Below are 17,359 nucleotides of genomic sequence, written 5' to 3'. Positions count from 1 at the left end.
TATCTCGCAATACTGTGAACGAAATAGAAACCGTATATTCCATTACTTCCCCTTTCCTTTATTTCAATTCATCTTTTTTTATTTTATTTCGCTAAACCTCTTGCCTCTCTACCCGAATTTGACTTCTTTTCTGGCTTCTTTTTTCCTTTTTTCCTTTTTCTTCTTTTTCTGTTTTCTATCTTCTTCTTCTTCTTCTTCCATTTTTTTCTGTGTAATTCTCCTTTCTCTTTTCTTTCCGCCACACAACAAATATAATCATTTTCTCATATACTTTCTCTCCCACTTGCCATCTTCTTCTTTAACTATATCTTTCCTCTCTCAGTACAACGAACGAAATAGAAACTCCCACTCCATTACTTCCCTTTTCACTTTCTCACTCCATTCTAAAGTCGACGGTTCAGCCTTCTCTCCTTTTCTCTCTTTCCCGGCACACACACACACACACATTTAATAATATGCTCTTCCTCTCTTCCGCAGCCACGCTACTTTATGTCCTCCTAAACCATCTCCGGCCGACACTATGGAGTTAAACTATCACTGCCGGCTGCCTTTTATTTTTTGTAACAATTTATCATTTCCGCTAGTCACCCCCTCTTTCTTATTTCTTTTTTTTTCCATCCATACAAGAAGCTTACATAATCCTACAACCGTTCTGTGCTTCTGCCTTATATCAACTCCTTTTCTCTGTCTGTCTGTGTATCTATCTATCTATCTTATTCAAGTGGAGAGTATGAAGACATCTCTATACCCCAATTTGACTTCTTTTCTTGCTTCTTTTTTCCTTTTTTCCTTTTTCTTCTTTTTCTTCTTTTTCTTTTTTTTTCTTTTTCTTATTTATGTTCTTTTCTTCTTGTTCTTCTTTTTCTTCTTCTTGTTCTTCTTTTCCTTCTTGTTCTTTTTTCTTTTCTTCGGAGCAACGTTTAGTGGGCTTTTTATTTTATTTTGCCCTTGAGCTGCCTCCTTTGCTGTAAAAAATATCTACCTATCTACCTAATGCTATCCTTCACATCACACCTTTCATTAAGAACTAAACAAACAGACACTCACTATGGCGCCTCTCTGTCTGTGTCTCCGGATTGCGTCAGTCTGTGCAAGCAGTGACGTGTCTTGGTGATAACGCTGGTAACCCCGTCTGCGTCACGCCTTTACGATAAGCTGGTGACGTGGGGAGATGTCTGCCGGAGGTCTGTCTGGTGATAAGGTGTGAGGTGACGCATCTGAGTGTTGGTGGGAGGAGGATAGTGGTGATGGTGTGGGATGCTGGTGTGGTGGTGATATGCGGTGGTGTGGCGTGCGTGGTGACGAAGGTAATGGTTAGGTGGTATACAGGATGTGGTGATGTAGACGGTGTGGTTGGGGAGAAGAGGATGGTGGCTTGACGCTGTGAGAGGAAGATTGGAGGGGAGAGGATGAGGGGCAGGGAGCTGTGGTGATGTAAAGGATGTATATGGTCGTGAAAAGGTGATAATGAGGTGTGGTCGGGAGAGGATGCTAGTGAAGGAGTGCTGTGGTGAGGTAGGAGAGATATAGAGGGGAAATTATGAGGGTATAAGAGAGCATTGGTAAAATAGAGGATGTACGGTCATAATAGGGTGATGGGGATATAGAGGGAATGTGGTTATGTGCGTGGTATTTTTTATTTATTTATTTTTACGTTTCCACCTATGGCGCCGGTAGACTGTCTTGGTGGGGTCTGATGGTCGACCCCAATCCGTTGTGGCGTAGGGAAGTGTTTATTGTGATATGGTCTTCCGGACACCATGTTGGTAGTCTTAAGCCACTCGGCGGTGACATGAAAAATCTCATCTTGTGGCACCGGGCGGGACGCGAACCCACGTTATCCTGGACGCGGCGCCGTCCGACTAACTACTTCGCCACCTCCTCCCCTTGATGGTGACAAGATGGAGAGGGGGTTGTGGGAGGAAATGAAGATGAAATGTGGGTGTAGAGGTGGTGGAGGAAAGTGAAAAAGGAGTGAGGGAGGGAGGTGAGAAGGGGGTGAAGGGGACGAAGAGGTGCAAAACAGTACTTCCGTTAACTCTGGCAGTCTGAGTTAAGTAATTCGTATTGCAGGCTTTGTGACCAGACCTTATCGAACGCCTTGCTGATGCCACGTTGGATAATAGTGCAGTTTTTTTCCTTGTTCTTTAGTGAGTGTTACTTTTTGGCTGGCGATGGAGATGGATGACGGGGTGCTCCTTTCTGCCCTGAAGCCGCACTGGGACGGGTGAAAAAGGTTACTCCTTGAGGTGACATCTGACGCGGAAGTTGATTATTCTTTCGGAGATTTTTCCTGGAACTTCTAGGAGTGAGACTGACCTGTAGTTTTAAGGAGTGGGAGTGATCTGATGTAGTAAAAGAGTAAAAATAGGGCGTGGGAGGAGGGGAAGTGAGATATGGTGTGGAAAGAGATGCAGGAAGGGTGTGAGATAGTGAGGTTCATCCATCAGGCAACTAACGACACGCCCTGGAGGAGGAGGAGGAGGAGGAAAAGGACGAAGAGGAGGATGAGGAAGAGTAAATTCGTGAGTTGACTGTAGTGCAAATTTTAGCGCCCACCGAGATGAAGTGGCAACGCGGAGATTATGAAGGCTGAGATACTTTTTTCCTTCCTCCTCCTCTGTCTTCCTCCTGAGGTGTGGCGAGAAATAGCAGCTTACCGTGTGGGATTAATAAGTGAAGGGAGAATAGGCCTGGCGGTGGAAATGTGTGGTGAGAGTCATGTCCTTATTATCCAAGCTGTGTAGAGAAGTGTATTGTATTATAAACCAGCGTTGTCAAATTATCGTACTCAACACAATCGTAGTTTCTGACATATAGCTATTACGAAAATGAAAGAAAACCATCACTATTTAACATTTTCAACGATAACTTTAATTTTCGATCGTTATTTGTAAAGGTAGGAAAGTTTTAGGAATGAAAATGCTGAAAATACGATGTTCAGAGTACGACAATTTGACATCGCTGTTATGAACACTATTGGCTTCTTTCTTTTTCTGTCTTCTCTTCTTACTGATATTCTCAAAGATGTCTGGGTTTACTCACACATTTGATAAGGTTTTCGTAGAGGTAATTTCAGATTGTATTATGAACACTATTGGATACCTTCTTTTTCTGGCTTCTTCTCTTACTGATATTCTCAGATTTCTTGGCTTACATACTCATTTGATAAGGTTTTCGTAAAGGTAATTTCAGATTGTATTATGAACACCTTCTTTTTCTGTGATAACTTCTTTGACCCATATTCTCAAACATTTCTTGACTTACACACACATTGCATAAATCTTTCATAGAGGTTGTGGGTGTTTCCTTGGGTAGTTTTATGAGCCCAGTGATAGTTTGACAAGGCTTCTGCACCATGAATGTGAAAACCACTCCTCAGAACGACTAATCTCCTTTGTGGCCTTTGGTAATATTTGTTGTTAGCGCCGAAAGCGTCTGAGAACACTTTTTATTTTTTATTTTTACAACGAAGGAGACAGCTCAAGGGTACAAAAAAAGGAAACAAATAAAAAAAAAGCCCGCTACTCGTTGCTCCTACATAAAATAATCGAAAGAGGTGGGCGAAAGAGAGGTCAATTTTGGGAGGAGAGGTGTCCTGATACCCTCCTCTTTGTTTCAACTCTTTAAGCCCTAGGATAACGGTATTTTTTATTAGCAAGTTTGTATCAGTTGTGTTGCAATCACCACCCATCCCATGAGGTTTGTTCGTGGAAAGTGGTGTTTGTTTACTTGATTATTCCAGATACTGCAAGTTGAAAATAGAACGCTGACTAACTTATGGCTAAATATAGATCTCGTTATCATCCTCGTCAGCCAAGCAGACCTGCGGTGCTTCCTCGCCTCCCTGAAGATTAATCTCATTTCACGACCTTGGGGGTGCGTTACGTGTCTCGCCCAACGCAATGCTTCATGAACCAGTGACACAGAGGGACACGGTGCACCCCCTTTCGTCCCTTCCCTCTCTCCCGCTGTGCTAACTCGTTCCCCTGAAGACAGACAGTATGGCCTTGGGTGTGCATTACGTGTGGTGACGTCCAACTTGACGCCTAACTTAATACTATGACGCAGAGTGACGCCGTACCCCCTTTCCCCTTCCCGCCGGCCTTCACCCTGAGCCTCCTGCCCCTCGCCACCTCCATATCAAGTAACGCTTGTTGTCATGCCGCGTGTGAGTCTCGTGACAAGTGTTCCTCCTTGTGGGGTGTTCACATTCACCGTGATCAAGGGATTCCCACCCGGGAGAAAACAAATGACACATTGTTTACTGGTAAAGAGTGTTTTTTTTGTATGATAACAATATCTATAGTGGTTTGTGTGGGAGTTGATACTGCATATCAATGCCATATTGTGTTTCCCAGATAAAAACAAAACAATGAAGAAAAGCATAATATATAATTCCGTTTTCTGCGCACACACACACACACACACACACACACACACACACACACACACACACACACACACACACAATGGTTAGCGTGACGGCCCCGCGTTCAGGAGCTCCAGGAAGGACGCGGGTTCGAATCCTGGCCGCTGCACAGCTGAGGTTTTTCAGTCACCGCCGAATGGCCTAAGACTACCCACATGCTGGCCTGAAGACCATCCATCAACCTGGGCTCTAGATAACCTCTCCAAAGAGAGGCTCAAAGATGAGTTCCGGGGGGGTAGCATGAGCCAACACAAGATGGCGCCACTATAAACACTCGCCTGCGCCAGAACGGGCTGGGCCGACCATCAGGCCTCACCGAGAAGAAACCTACCGGCGCAATATGCCGCGACGTAAAACACACACACACACACACACACACACACACACACACACACACACACACACACACACACACACACACACACACACACACTAGGCCCTCATGAAATAACTCTTCAAGAAGCACAAACACACAACAATACAAGTTTTATTCAGCCTCGTTCATATGCTGACCAAGTCACCAATGGAAGCGTTAACCACTATCTTCACATTCATCCCATGCCCTCATAAACTCAGGAACAGCTTTCCTTTCACTACGTATCATCCTTCGTGCAACTTCAATAATTTTTTTCAAGAAGGAAGTAATAGAACACCTCTGCTAGATCTGATTATTCTTTTGTCTTGTGTTGTGGTATTCGTTGTGGGAGCCGCGGGTTACAAGCATATTTTTTCTGTCTGCCTGTGCCTTTCTCTGTCTCATTTTGTTTTGGCTTCAGTCTGTCTCCATTGTCGTAAAATTATGGGACTGCCATTGGTCAAGTCATCCTCAGAGCATATATGAAGCATTCTCGCAAATACATTTTGACTATCATAGGTGAGGAAGTCTTACACTGTGCAGTGCTGTTAGTTCATCTTTACAGCTCCGATAGTGTTTCATTATATGTGTCAAAGATATTTTTTTTTATACTTTTCATTAACCCCTTTGAATAGGGAGCTTTTTAACTTTAGCAATGAGTGGAACTAGATGAAACAGTACAGTCTTCTCAGTACAGTCTGTTCATGCGTGTGGCGAGGACATTGGGATCTTGGAAAATTTCATATGTACCTTGGGATCGTAGTTCAGAATAAGGGTGAGTCTCGCCTGGAAGTCTTACGGCTGATTGGCTTGGCCCAATGTGTTATGGACTCGCTCAGCAGAAGTATATGGCGTTGTCGATACCTGCGTTGCAGGACAAAGATCCGGATGTTCAAGTCCCTTGTGTTCCATGTGTTACTCTATGGCTATGAGACATGGACACTAAATATGGACTTGGAGAGGCGGATTGATGCCTTTGGTAATAAGTGTTTACGCAGAATCATGGAATATCGCTGGGATGACTATGTCAAGCCGGCCACTACTCCGTGAGATTGATTCGACATGTATTCCTTCATAGTCCGTGAACGCCAACTACGGCCATAAGGTCACGTGGCACGCTACCCAGAAGCCGACCCTGCTCATCAGGTTGCAATCCTGAAGGAGAAGGCCAAGGGGACGCCCGCAGAGTTCATGGCTCGAGCAAGTCGATAGATCCTGCCAGGAGGTACTCAGGACGAGAAATGGGCCTGCATGGAGACTTGCCCGGAGGGACCCCCGGGCTTGGCGTCGTAGGATGGGCGAGATGACACGTCCCCCGCCGTATGCCCCCATTGATTAATTGATTAAGGGAGTACTGTATGTTCCGTGATCCCGAGGTCCCGGTAATATGACTCCTTGTTGCCGGCCACGCGCTGTTGAGGTCTGAGGCGGATCTAAATTCAAGGATGTATTGGAGGATATGATTTCTGTGTTATCTTTAAAGTGGGCGTCGCTGCTTGTTTGAGAGGGGGGGAGAGCTTGGGGCACAGCTGGGGGGGTAGAAGGTGGGGCACAACTGGGGAAGGGAGGGCAAGAGCGACAAGACACACTTGAGGGAGACAGGACCAGGGGGGAGGGGGGGGGGGCTCAGCCCGGGGAGGCAGGACAAGGGAGGGGGGGGAGGGGGGAGGGGGGGAAAGGAGGACCACAGTTGGGCTCGTGCTTGCTTGCTTGATCTCTGTCCGGTTGTATTTGTGTGTGTCTGCCTGTACTTGTCTGTTCCTCTCTCTCTCTCTCTCTCTCTCTCTCTCTCTCTCTCTCTCTCTCTCTCTCTCTCTCTCTCTCTCTCTCTCTCTCTCTCTCTCTCTCTCTCTCTCTCTCTCTCTCTCTCTCTCTCTCTCTCTCTCTCACGATATAACCAGATCGCCTCCGCGGTGTAGTGGTTAGTGTCCCTGACTGAAGAAAAATATATTTCTTCACCACCGTTGTAGCACGAGAATGAAATAAAACTTCCACCTTCAGTGGTTCAATGCAGCACGTTTGACTCAGTTAAGAATAAGCTCGGCTGTTAATTCCTTCCCCTTAACAATCAATGTAACTTTTTTTTTACCAGGGTTTTACCATTTACATATTTCTTACCTAGGCACATATTCTCAAATATTTTTTGGGCCTACACACGCACATTTGATAAGGCTTTCGTAGAGGTTGTGGGACTTTCCATGAATAGGTTTATGAGCCTATAGTTTAACCAGACTTCTGTGCCCATCAATGTGAAAACACTCATGAGAACTCGACTAATCTCCTTTGTGGCCTTTGGAAATATTTGTGGTTAGAGGCGTAAGGGTCAGAGAACACGTGCCTTTGTTTCAACGCTTTAAGCCCTCGGATAATGGTATTTTTTTATTAGAAAGTTTGAATCAGTTGTGTTGCTATTGCCACACATTCTATGAGAGTGGTTCTTGGAAGGTGAGTAATATGTGTATATTTATTGACTCAAGATACTGCGAGCTGAATATAGAACGCGTGAAGTAACTTATGGATATAAATAGATTTCGTTATCACCCTCGGCAGCCAAGTAGACGTCCGGTACTTCCTGGCTTCCTTGGGGTGCGTTACGTGTGTCTCGCTCAACCCAAAGTTACCTGAACCAGTGACACAGCGATGCGGTGCATCCCCCCCCTCCCTCCTCCTTCCCGCTGTGCTCCCTCGTCACCTGGAGACAGATAAAGTGTGACCTTGGGAATGCATTACGTGTAGTGACGCCCAACGTGACGCATAACTTAATCCTCTGACGCAGAGTGACGCCGTACCCCCCCACCCTCCCGTCCGCCTTCCCTCTGTACCCTTGTCATCTGCTTATCAGGTGACGCTTGTTGTCGCGTCTCGTGTGTGAGTTTCGCGACGACAGTGTACCTTGGCGTAGGGTTTTCACATCATCGAGTGGTATCTAAACAATTTCAATTTTTTTTCCGCCATGACAGCATTATTTATGGTGTTTTTGTGTAGGAGTTGATAGTGAATATCAATGCCACATTGTGGTTCTCGTAAAGAAGGAAGCAATTAATACTGGATGATATGTAACTCAGTCTCTTGTACACACACACGCACACACACACACACACACACACACACACACACACACAGTCCATAAAATAACTCTTCAAGAAACACACTGACAATATTAGTTTCATTCAGTCTTGTTCATAATTTGATGATGAAAGAAGTAATCGAAAATGCTCTCACGACTCCTATGCTGGCCAAGTCACTAATACAAGGGTTGACCAGTATCTTCCCTCTCTCATTCTCTGAACTGGTAAACTCTGGGGCAGCCTTCCTTCCTCTTCTACTACCTGAATTTTTGAGGCATTGAGGGACACCAAGTTCCTCCTGCCCCATTCGGAAATGGTAGCAAGATCCAAAGTTAGGCCTACAAGGGTAGGCGGTGGCCGAAGTGATAAAAAAAAAAAAAAAAAAAAAAGGTTCAGCCTAGAAACATGTTATTCCTGTTGGGAGGGTCTTCTTTAAAAAAGATGAGAAGTAATAGAGAGTCATCAGCGTAGGGACTAGGACAATATATATATCGAGAAGAGATCAGATGAACAATGGAGGACAGTGACCGTCTACCACAGCAGATAGAACGTCCATAAAGGAAACTGGAGGCAAAACTACAGAGAGGGGAACTTTTGAGGGAGGAAGGACAAGAATGGCTCATCTGGGGGAAGTAGGGCAAGTGAGAGCACAGCTGGGGTAGGACGGACAAGGCGGACTCGTCTAGGGTAGGAAGGACAAGGGGGGCTCATCCAGGGAAGGTAGAACGAGGGGCGTCAGTTTGGGGGGATTGAACAAGCCGGGGCTCAGCTGGGCGAGGTGGGTAAAGGAATGGAATGGAATGAATGGGCTATAGTAAGTGGTGATAGGAATGGTTATTGGAGTTTTTTCTTGTATTTTCTATCTCTATCTTTTTCTTATTTGCGGGACACTGGCTCTGAAACCACTCTAATTTCACTCGTTAATCACTCCATAAATGATCTTACCGTCTCGTATCCCCGGTAGCGTGACCCGACTTCAAGTTGTTATATGAGACTAGCGTTCGGGGATAAACAGGGAAAAATTATATCTTTCATTTATTTAAAATTAATGAAAGCAATTTCCTCAGTCAACATTTTTCACTCAGTTACCATCATATCATGGCACGTTCGGTAATCAATACGACATACAACAAACTACACGTCGCGAACATAATACTCTATCTAAAAAATGCACTTACAGTTGTATACCTATAATTTCCTACTAAAACTCACACAAGCACCAGAATCACACGCCTTGGTTTCCATATCTCTTCTTAACATCACCGCAAATTTATCACTCTTCACCGATCCTACATACACATTCCTACACTTTAAATCTCCAGGCCGAAAAATCACATAGTCGCGGTCTTGCTCTTTAGATTCTGGTATTTCTACTCACAAATAAAATCACCACAGCCATTGAGCTGAGTGAGTGTCTGCTTGAAACAGGAGCGAGGATCGTTTTGCTTGCATCAACCATATCTAGCTTACACCTCTGCTCCGTTTGGCTGGTCTGATAACATTTGTTGCGCCTATTTTTTCACATAACCAGTAGCAAGTACTTCCTCGCTACAACCATTGGCTCAATTTGAACTGTCAGTGACCACCCACAATATTTACTTTTCTTTTATTCGTTATTCTCTCGGGGGGACACACCCACTGTTCACTTATACCTACTCTGCGAGGACATATTCCCTGTCCTGTTATTCGCTTTTCTGATAGGTTGTCACGCCCATTTTCACGTTTCAAAGTCTCCGAATGATTATTGCTTTTTCTCATACTTTCCTGACTCCGCCTCCTGGGCATCTGTGCTCCCTATCCTCTTGTTTATAAACACATCGATATCTGCTTTGCCTTTTGCCTTTTCCTCGCAAGAGTTTACGACTCTGTACATCTGGTTTATTGCTTTCTTTCTTGACTTTCCTCTCTCTATTTATGACCCTTGTCTCCAGGTCTACATCCGGTATTTGCTTTTCTCTTGGGTTTCCTCTTTCCGCCTTCTTTTACGACCCTTGAGGAATGGTATCATTTCCTCCTGTTGTTTTCGTCTTTCCCTCATCTGCTGGGTCCCAACACTAGGTTTGAAATAAAATAGGAGTTATAATGCGTGACGGGCAAACCATCCTGCTGACACACACACACACACACACACACGCACAAACGGACGCACGCTTGCACGCACGCACGCACTAAAAAAATAACTAACCAAATTATTATTATTATTATTATTATTATTATTATTATTATTATTATTATTATTATTATTATTATTATTATTATTATTATCATCATCATTATCATTATCATTATTACTATTACTATTATTATTGTTATTATTTCAAACTCTGCGGAATGGTTAAATTAAGGAATAAAAAAATGAAGAGAAGGAGAAAACAGGTGCAATAATGAGAGAATGATGGCGATGATGATGGTGGTTGTGGTGGTGGTGGTGGTGATGATGATGATGATGATGATGGTTATGATGATGATGATGATGATGGTGATGATGATGATGATGATGATGATGATGAGGAGGAGGAGGATTGGAGGGACGAAATCTGCATGTAAGTGAGTATCGTTCATGTCTGTTTATGTTGTTATTATTTAATATTCTCATTATTCTCATTAATATTATCCATACTACTGCTACTACTATAGTCCTACCATTTCAAATAGTCCGTTTGGGCGATGGTTTCCTCCTCTCTGCTCTGCCACACAGTCCCAACACCTATTTTTCCTTCTCATATGTTAGCTATATCATGGTTGGAATATACTACCATTACTACTACTACTACTACTATTACTACTACTACTACTACTACTTCTGCTACTACTACTACTACTACTACTACTACTACGACTACTGAGCCTATTTCAGAAAGTCTTCATGCAAGTAAAATGGCGCGGGACGGCGGAAGGTATGAAAATTCCCCGTTTCCTCCACGCACGAGTAGTGGATGACGAGGGAGGGGCGGGGGAGGGAAGCTGGAGGAAAAGGTAGTCGGGGAAGGGATAACGGGGAGGAAATGTCGCGGTGAGGAAGAGAAGAGTCAAGATTGGGGGCGGCCTTGGGAAGGAAGCCCCGCAGCATCCAGCTCACAAGACACTCCTCATCACTCGCCTACCTCGCACATTATTTTTTATTCCTTGCAAAGTCCGTTACGTCGCGATGGGTCAGAAGTCTTCCTCGCAGAAGGTGCAGGCGGAGGTGACGGTGCCAGCCGGGCTCCCCCTCGTGGACGCCCTCAGCATGTCCTGCAGCACGACGCGCTGCTGGGGGAGGGGCAAGCTCCGGCTGGCGAGGTACACCTTCCCCCGCCAGCACTGGGTGTCCTGCCAAGGACGGCAGGTGTGCAGGTCGAAGGAGCTGCAGAAGCTGCCCTTCGACAAGCTGGGCCGGTTGGACGCCAGCACTGACGTCAAGGTCAAGTGCATCCTCCGCGGGGCGCCCGTGTTCGCGGCTTCCGTGCCCCTCGCTCGTCTGCTGGCCCTGGGGGAGGAGGGGGCTGTGAGGGAGGACGCAGCCCTTCTTCTCTTCTCGCTGGCAGGCGGCGAGGGCGCGGCGGCGGATCGCGGGGCCGCCTACACCGTCTTGTCGTGCAGCGGGAGGCTGTACGGCAGTGACGGTAACGCGGGGGAGGACGGCGGCCAGGGGGACGCCGAGCGTCTCAGCCACTGGGAGGGTGGCTGCGGCGCGCCGGCCAGCCCTGGCGACCACCAGCTTGTTGAGAGGCACCAGCAGCATGACCTGCCTCCTCAGAGCCCGGACCCAGCCACGGCCAGTCTGGCCCTGGGCGCGGATGACCACCTGCTGGATCACCCAGCAGAGGAGTCTGTGGCATCCGACGCCATCAGGAGCTACAAAGATATGACTCCCGTTGAGCTGTGGTGTCCTGCTTGGCGGACACCAACCTGCGACATGGAAGCAAGGGCGAAGGCTGACGCTCTGCTGCCATCGGCCAGTGTCCCGGCCTTCGTGCCAGAGCTGAGGCCGGTTCGCATACGCCTTCCTGACTGCGACAGGATATTTACAGTGCCAAGAGTGCACATGTACTGCAAGGACCCGCCGGCCAGCGCTCAGGACTCAGATGTGCCGGATGGTGACTTGGGGGAGTCATCAACTCTGGCACCACACGACGACGATCCTGAGCCCGAGCCTTTCGTAGGGCACGACTCGGCAGCGCCGGAGACGAACTTGGGGGAGTTCCCATCTCTGGAATTCTACGAAGCCGGTCTGGAGCCCGAATCTTACATGGAGGTCCAGCCGCCCAGCGCCCAGGACCGTGAGGCAGCGCCATCAGAGGACCTATGGGAGCCAGTGCCGAGTCCCCAAGAGCAGGAGTCCCTAGGAAGCGGGGAGCTCTGGGGGCGCGCCATCCTGGATCATCTGGCAGTGGTGAACATGGTCGGGTACTGCCTCATGTTCCTCTACGCGTTCTGGACGTAACATCACAGCGCCTGGCGGTGACGCAGTACAGGAACGGGAGCCGCCGGGAGCCACGCCCTCGCCCACACCCACGGGAGGGGTGGACGTCCTCAGGCGTCCGACGCCCTCCGGGTTTTCTTAACCCAATACCGGGGTGGGGGGGCGTGCTCTCGCACCTTCCTTCTCCTGGCGGCCTCCCAGCATCACCATCACGTTGAGCAGCACATCCCGAGGTGACCGTGGCTCGCATGCCTATCATCACTTGTCACCGGGGTGGCTGAAGGGTCGATTTCTCACATTACTATTTCTCACATTTTCTCTAATCCATTACTCCATTATTCTTCACAGACTCTCTCTCTCTCTCTCTCTCTCTCTCTCCATTCTTCAGTAACACAGCTGTTTTTCATCGCTGCTTTTGTAAAAGGGCAATTTTTTTCCCTTTGTGTTTTTAATTTTCCGCTAATGTTAATTTGTTATCCGATGACGTGAATATTGAAACATGGAATATCTTCATAAGAAATACTTTATTCATTTGGTTGATTTGTTTTTGTATTATAAATTAATAACAATAAATTAGAACAAAACTGTTATAGCACCATTACAAGATTATAATAAGTCAAATGCTTTATTTGTTTCTCAGATGAGATTCTTAAGAACATTATTGTTTAGAAATTTATGAGAGTAAATAATAGTAGACGGTTAATTTTGTACAAGTGGATGAGATATGAATATAATGATTCTAAGCGTAAGTTGAATCAATCAGTTTCTTACATCCTCAAAGACTGCATCATTCTTTTTGACCATTGCATAACACTGTCCTTTTTAAACATTGCTTGACAGTCGCGGGCCTTTGCATCTCTATTTCCTTATCATGTGATCTAAGAAAATTTGATATGTTTTTTTTCTTTCTACTTTCATCACAGCCTACATTCTTCCTTACTCTGCTGAGTCTCCTCTCCACGCCCTTCATTCCAGCACGGCCATGGGTTTCAATAAATACTTCAATAATTTTTCCAGTCTCATTTTCTTCTTCAGTCTTCTTCTTTCACTCTTCCCTTTGCTCCGTGTTTCAGTGCGAGTAACCGTTCTATATTTCAATCATCCTGCCTTCTCTCTATCTGTTCCTCCTTCATTTTCTCCAATTTGTTCTCCCATCAGCCCAAAATCACATGCACCAGATAATGTACGGCACAAAAAACTTCCAACTTCGATCATTCTTCCATTTATTGTCTTTTCTGTATTCTTCCTCCCTCCATCTGCGCCTGCCATCAGTCCAGGATCACGGGCACCATGTACTGCACGCGGGTCCTACACACGGGGCAGGTGGAGAGGGTGACGGCACAGGACGGGCAGGTGACCAGGTGTGCGCAGGGCATGAAGATTGCGCCTTGATCCTTGTCCAGACACACCACGCACCGCCGCCTGTCCCTCAGCTCCCTCAGTTGGGCTTCAAGGCGGGCTTTCTCCTCCACCAGGGCCGCCATGTCTTGGGCCGTTGGGTGAAGGTGTGGGTGGTGGAGTGCCGTAGGGGAAGAAGACGCGTGGGTTTGGGTCTCGTGAGAGTGGTGTGTGTGGTGGGTTTGGCTTGTAGAGGGTGTGGGTATGCTGGTGTTAAGTAGGTTCGATTGCTGTTGTTGTTGTTGGTATTGGTAATGGTGTTGGCTTGTAGTGGGTGTGGGTGGACTGGTGTTTTGTGGGTTCGATTGCTGTTGTTGTTGCTGGTGGTAGTGTTGCTGGTTGTTCTGGTGGAGGGAATTCTGGTGGTGTTGGCTTTGTTGTTGTTGTTGGTGTAGGTGGTTGTGCTGTGGCTGTTGGTGCTGATGAGTGCTGTTATGTGTCCAACCAGGCGCTGTTGACGATGGTTGCTGTGGTAGGGATTGCTGTGGTAGTTGCTGAAATGGTAGCTGGTGGTGGTGTTGCTGTTGTTGCTGCTGCTGCTGTTGTGATATTAGCATTGGCTGTTGTGGTTGTTGCTGTGGCACTGAGGGGAGTCTTGGTTGCTGTGGCTGGGCCTCGTTGTACTGATGGTAGTGCTGAGGGAATGGTTGGCACTGAGGCATCGTGTGGTTGTTGTGGCAGACTTGTTGCTGCTGCTGCTGTTGTTGCTGGTCGTGGCCGAGGTAGTGGCCTTGGTAGTTGGTGTAGCTGTCATACTGTGGCTGGGCCTTCTGGATGAGGTACTGAGGTGGGCCGGGGAAGGACGAGGCCTGACTCAGATCTGTACAAGGAAAAAAAAGAAGCGTTAGTAAACTCAACTTACGGTGGTACACTTTAAATAACAAAGGGAAAAATAGCATATATAATAACAAGTGTATGATTTAACTCTTTTGACCCCACCCTCACACACACACACACACACACACACACACACACACACACACACACACACACACGCACACACTCACCCAAGGAGCCCGTGTTGGTGCCGCCTCTAGCTCGGTCAATCATGGTGGCGCGCGGCGAACCAACAAGTGATCTTTTCCTTAACGTTGTAGTGTTTGCCAAATGTTCAGTCCGCCCACAAGCTGAAAGAGCACCGTAATCCACCCTCCGGCAGTAGTAATCGTTGTAGAAGTAGTGGTGGTGGTGGTGGTGGTGAGCAGTAAGGACAACTGTTATGAGAATCCAGCACAGTTTCCCCTCGCTCTCCGCACAGTGATATGATCTTCCCTCCCAGTGTGTTCTTATATAGCCTTTCACTGCTATCAACTCCATCCCCCTCTTAATCACCATGCCACCATCACCCCTCCCCTCCCCTCCCTGCCACTCCCTGCTGCCTCCGATCTCCTTATCTAGGTTCTGCGATAAGGGGGTGACTGAGTGCTGGACTTGTAGGGAACATGCTCGCGTGTGTGGCAATGGTGTGGGTACATGTGGTGTGAGTGAGTGTGTGCAGAGCGGCGGGCGCGTCTGATAAGGCGTACTTTCTTTTCAGGGGAATTAGGGCGTAGGGACTCCTTATCAGGCACAAACGTTCGCGTATACTACTGTCTCCCCTTACCCTCCCCGGCTCTCCCCAGTCCCCCCCCCCCCCACAACAAAACAAGAATAAGACAAACAGACTTGCACAAGGGGCCAGTCTTCCACACACGGCACTTCCTGGGAATCAATTATCACCAATCTGGGCTTCCCATCCATTGGTCTATTTATATGAAAATTTCAGTCGTATTTGAATGAAGCACATGATTAGGGCCTATCAGATTAGAGTTTTCCCGTATCCTCTCTGAGCCCATTGCAACAGGTCAGAACATTTTTTTTTTCAGTGTGAGTACTTTGTCAGCACCACCTTTACCCTTAACCCATTTGAATACTTTAATTAGATGATCTTGCTGTCTACGCTTTTCCCAAGACTGCAAATCAAGCTTCTTTAAACTACATGATAAATTTCTAAACTCGTGGGTCATTTTATGGAAGTTTTATCTGAACTGTTCGATGGACTTTATATTATTTTTTAATTAAGAGTACCACTATTTAATACCATAATCTAGGTGGCGCTAAACCACTGATATACATAATTGAAAGATAACCTTCGCACTCTCGTCAATAACACTTTCAGCGCTGTATATGGCGGTAATACAGTGATTCCTGGTTCAAACATAGTTCACACGCACGCCCTGGTTTTTATTTCGTAGTTGTAATATCCTAAATTTGTTAACTGACGTGTATTTTTTATGGAATTTATTTTCCTCTACTTTAAACACAGCAATGTCGAGGCTAAATCTCATCATCCATTCGTTAGCGGTTAGTTCCTCTTCCGTATCTTGGCGTCGTGCCACTATAAATTTAATCGGTCTATATTTATATCGTCGGGAAACATATTGATCTCCCTTTGTCTACCAATTATCAAGAACGCTGTGAGTAATATATAGTAATGGAACCAAAACTGATACTCGAAGAATACCATCAGAAACGCGACCCCCATTCCGATTTTGCTCAGCTCACTTGAACCCTCGCAATCTTTCAATAAGGTATTTCATTACACACACACACACACACACACACACACACACACACACACACACACACACACACACACACACACACACACACACACACACATCTCTCTTCATTCTCTCTTAATCTTTGTTCTTCCATTTTATCCTTACGCTTGACTCCCGTTGATATATTTACTTCTCTGCAACACAACAAGCTGTCTATACTAAGTCTTGTGTGGTTTTTTATTTCCACGTGATGTACAGTTCTGATGGTCGATCTGTATCAAGCCTTGTTAACCTCGCTGCATTTTTATTTACATTTAGTTGTGTATTTACATATTTTGATTATATGCCTATTTCTTTCTTTCTTATTCCATTGTTAATTTTTGCATTTGTTTAAAGTGAGCTGTTTTACAAGGCTCATGATGAGTTACTTTCGAAAGTTGGGTTGGGTGTTTGTATTCCCAGCCCTTTACGTTGGAATATATATATAAAAATACTTACATACCCATATGCATGCAAATATACAAAAATATATAGTACAGACAGGTAATACGCACTTTCATGTCATTATACCGATAAATACACGCATACATACATACATACGCAATCCACTTATTCATTCACCCATACATGCATACACACACACCTGCCAACATACATACACATTCATTCACACATCATATATGACTATATACATACATGCATACACACGCACATAAATCGGTACTGCACACACACACACACACACACACACACACACACACACACACACACACACACACACGAGAGTTAATCTGGTAATTTAATTGAAGCTTTTCACATACATTTGCCTGCAGAACAAAGCCGCTGATAAACGCATGATCGTTCGGACATAACGCCGAAATAATTTATGCAATATTTTGTGTCGCCTAGTTTGCTCCTCAATGTTTGTAATTTGTTGGAATACATTAATTGGCTTTTTTTGAAAATTTATTAACCTCATCACACAACATGCAACGAGTTCATACACTTTTTTTTTTGCGTGTGTTTGTGTGTCAGTGTGTGTTCCATTAGTCCTTCATTATTAATATGAATGTTCGCCGCTTTGTTGTATTTATTTAATTAACAGTTTTATTCGTGATTTCGAAAGTGGGTCGTGTTGGAAATGTTGTTGCCGTTTTT

The 17,359-nt window shown here is 45.8% G+C and overlaps 1 protein-coding gene across 1 annotated transcript; it reads right to left on the bottom strand.

Annotated features, from left to right (window-relative positions):
* Positions 1-12,767: 12,767 nt before the first annotated feature.
* Positions 12,768-14,920, bottom strand: LOC126981007 (GATA zinc finger domain-containing protein 10-like). The gene is made up of 2 exons (XM_050831559.1): positions 14,666-14,920; positions 12,768-14,478 (listed from the first exon to the last, which is right to left on the bottom strand). The coding sequence occupies exons 1-2, from the start codon at positions 14,706-14,708 to the stop codon at positions 13,529-13,531; spliced, it is 993 nt and encodes a 330-aa protein (XP_050687516.1). The 5' UTR covers positions 14,709-14,920; the 3' UTR covers positions 12,768-13,528.
* Between the last annotated feature and the right edge of the window lie 2,439 nt (positions 14,921-17,359).

The sequence above is a fragment of the Eriocheir sinensis genome, chromosome 46 (assembly GCF_024679095.1).
Source record: "Eriocheir sinensis breed Jianghai 21 chromosome 46, ASM2467909v1, whole genome shotgun sequence".
Classification (NCBI taxonomy): Eukaryota; Metazoa; Arthropoda; class Malacostraca; order Decapoda; family Varunidae; genus Eriocheir; species Eriocheir sinensis.
This window is presented reverse-complemented; position numbering and strand designations above follow the sequence as displayed.

Coding starts and splice junctions, on each gene's coding strand:
- LOC126981007 (XM_050831559.1), bottom strand. CDS start 14,708: ATGATTGACCGAGCTAGAGGCGGCACCAACACGGGCTCCTTGG. Junction 14,479..14,665: donor CACCAACACGGGCTCCTTGG/GTGAGTGTGTGC, acceptor TTCCTTGTACAG/ATCTGAGTCAGGCCTCGTCC.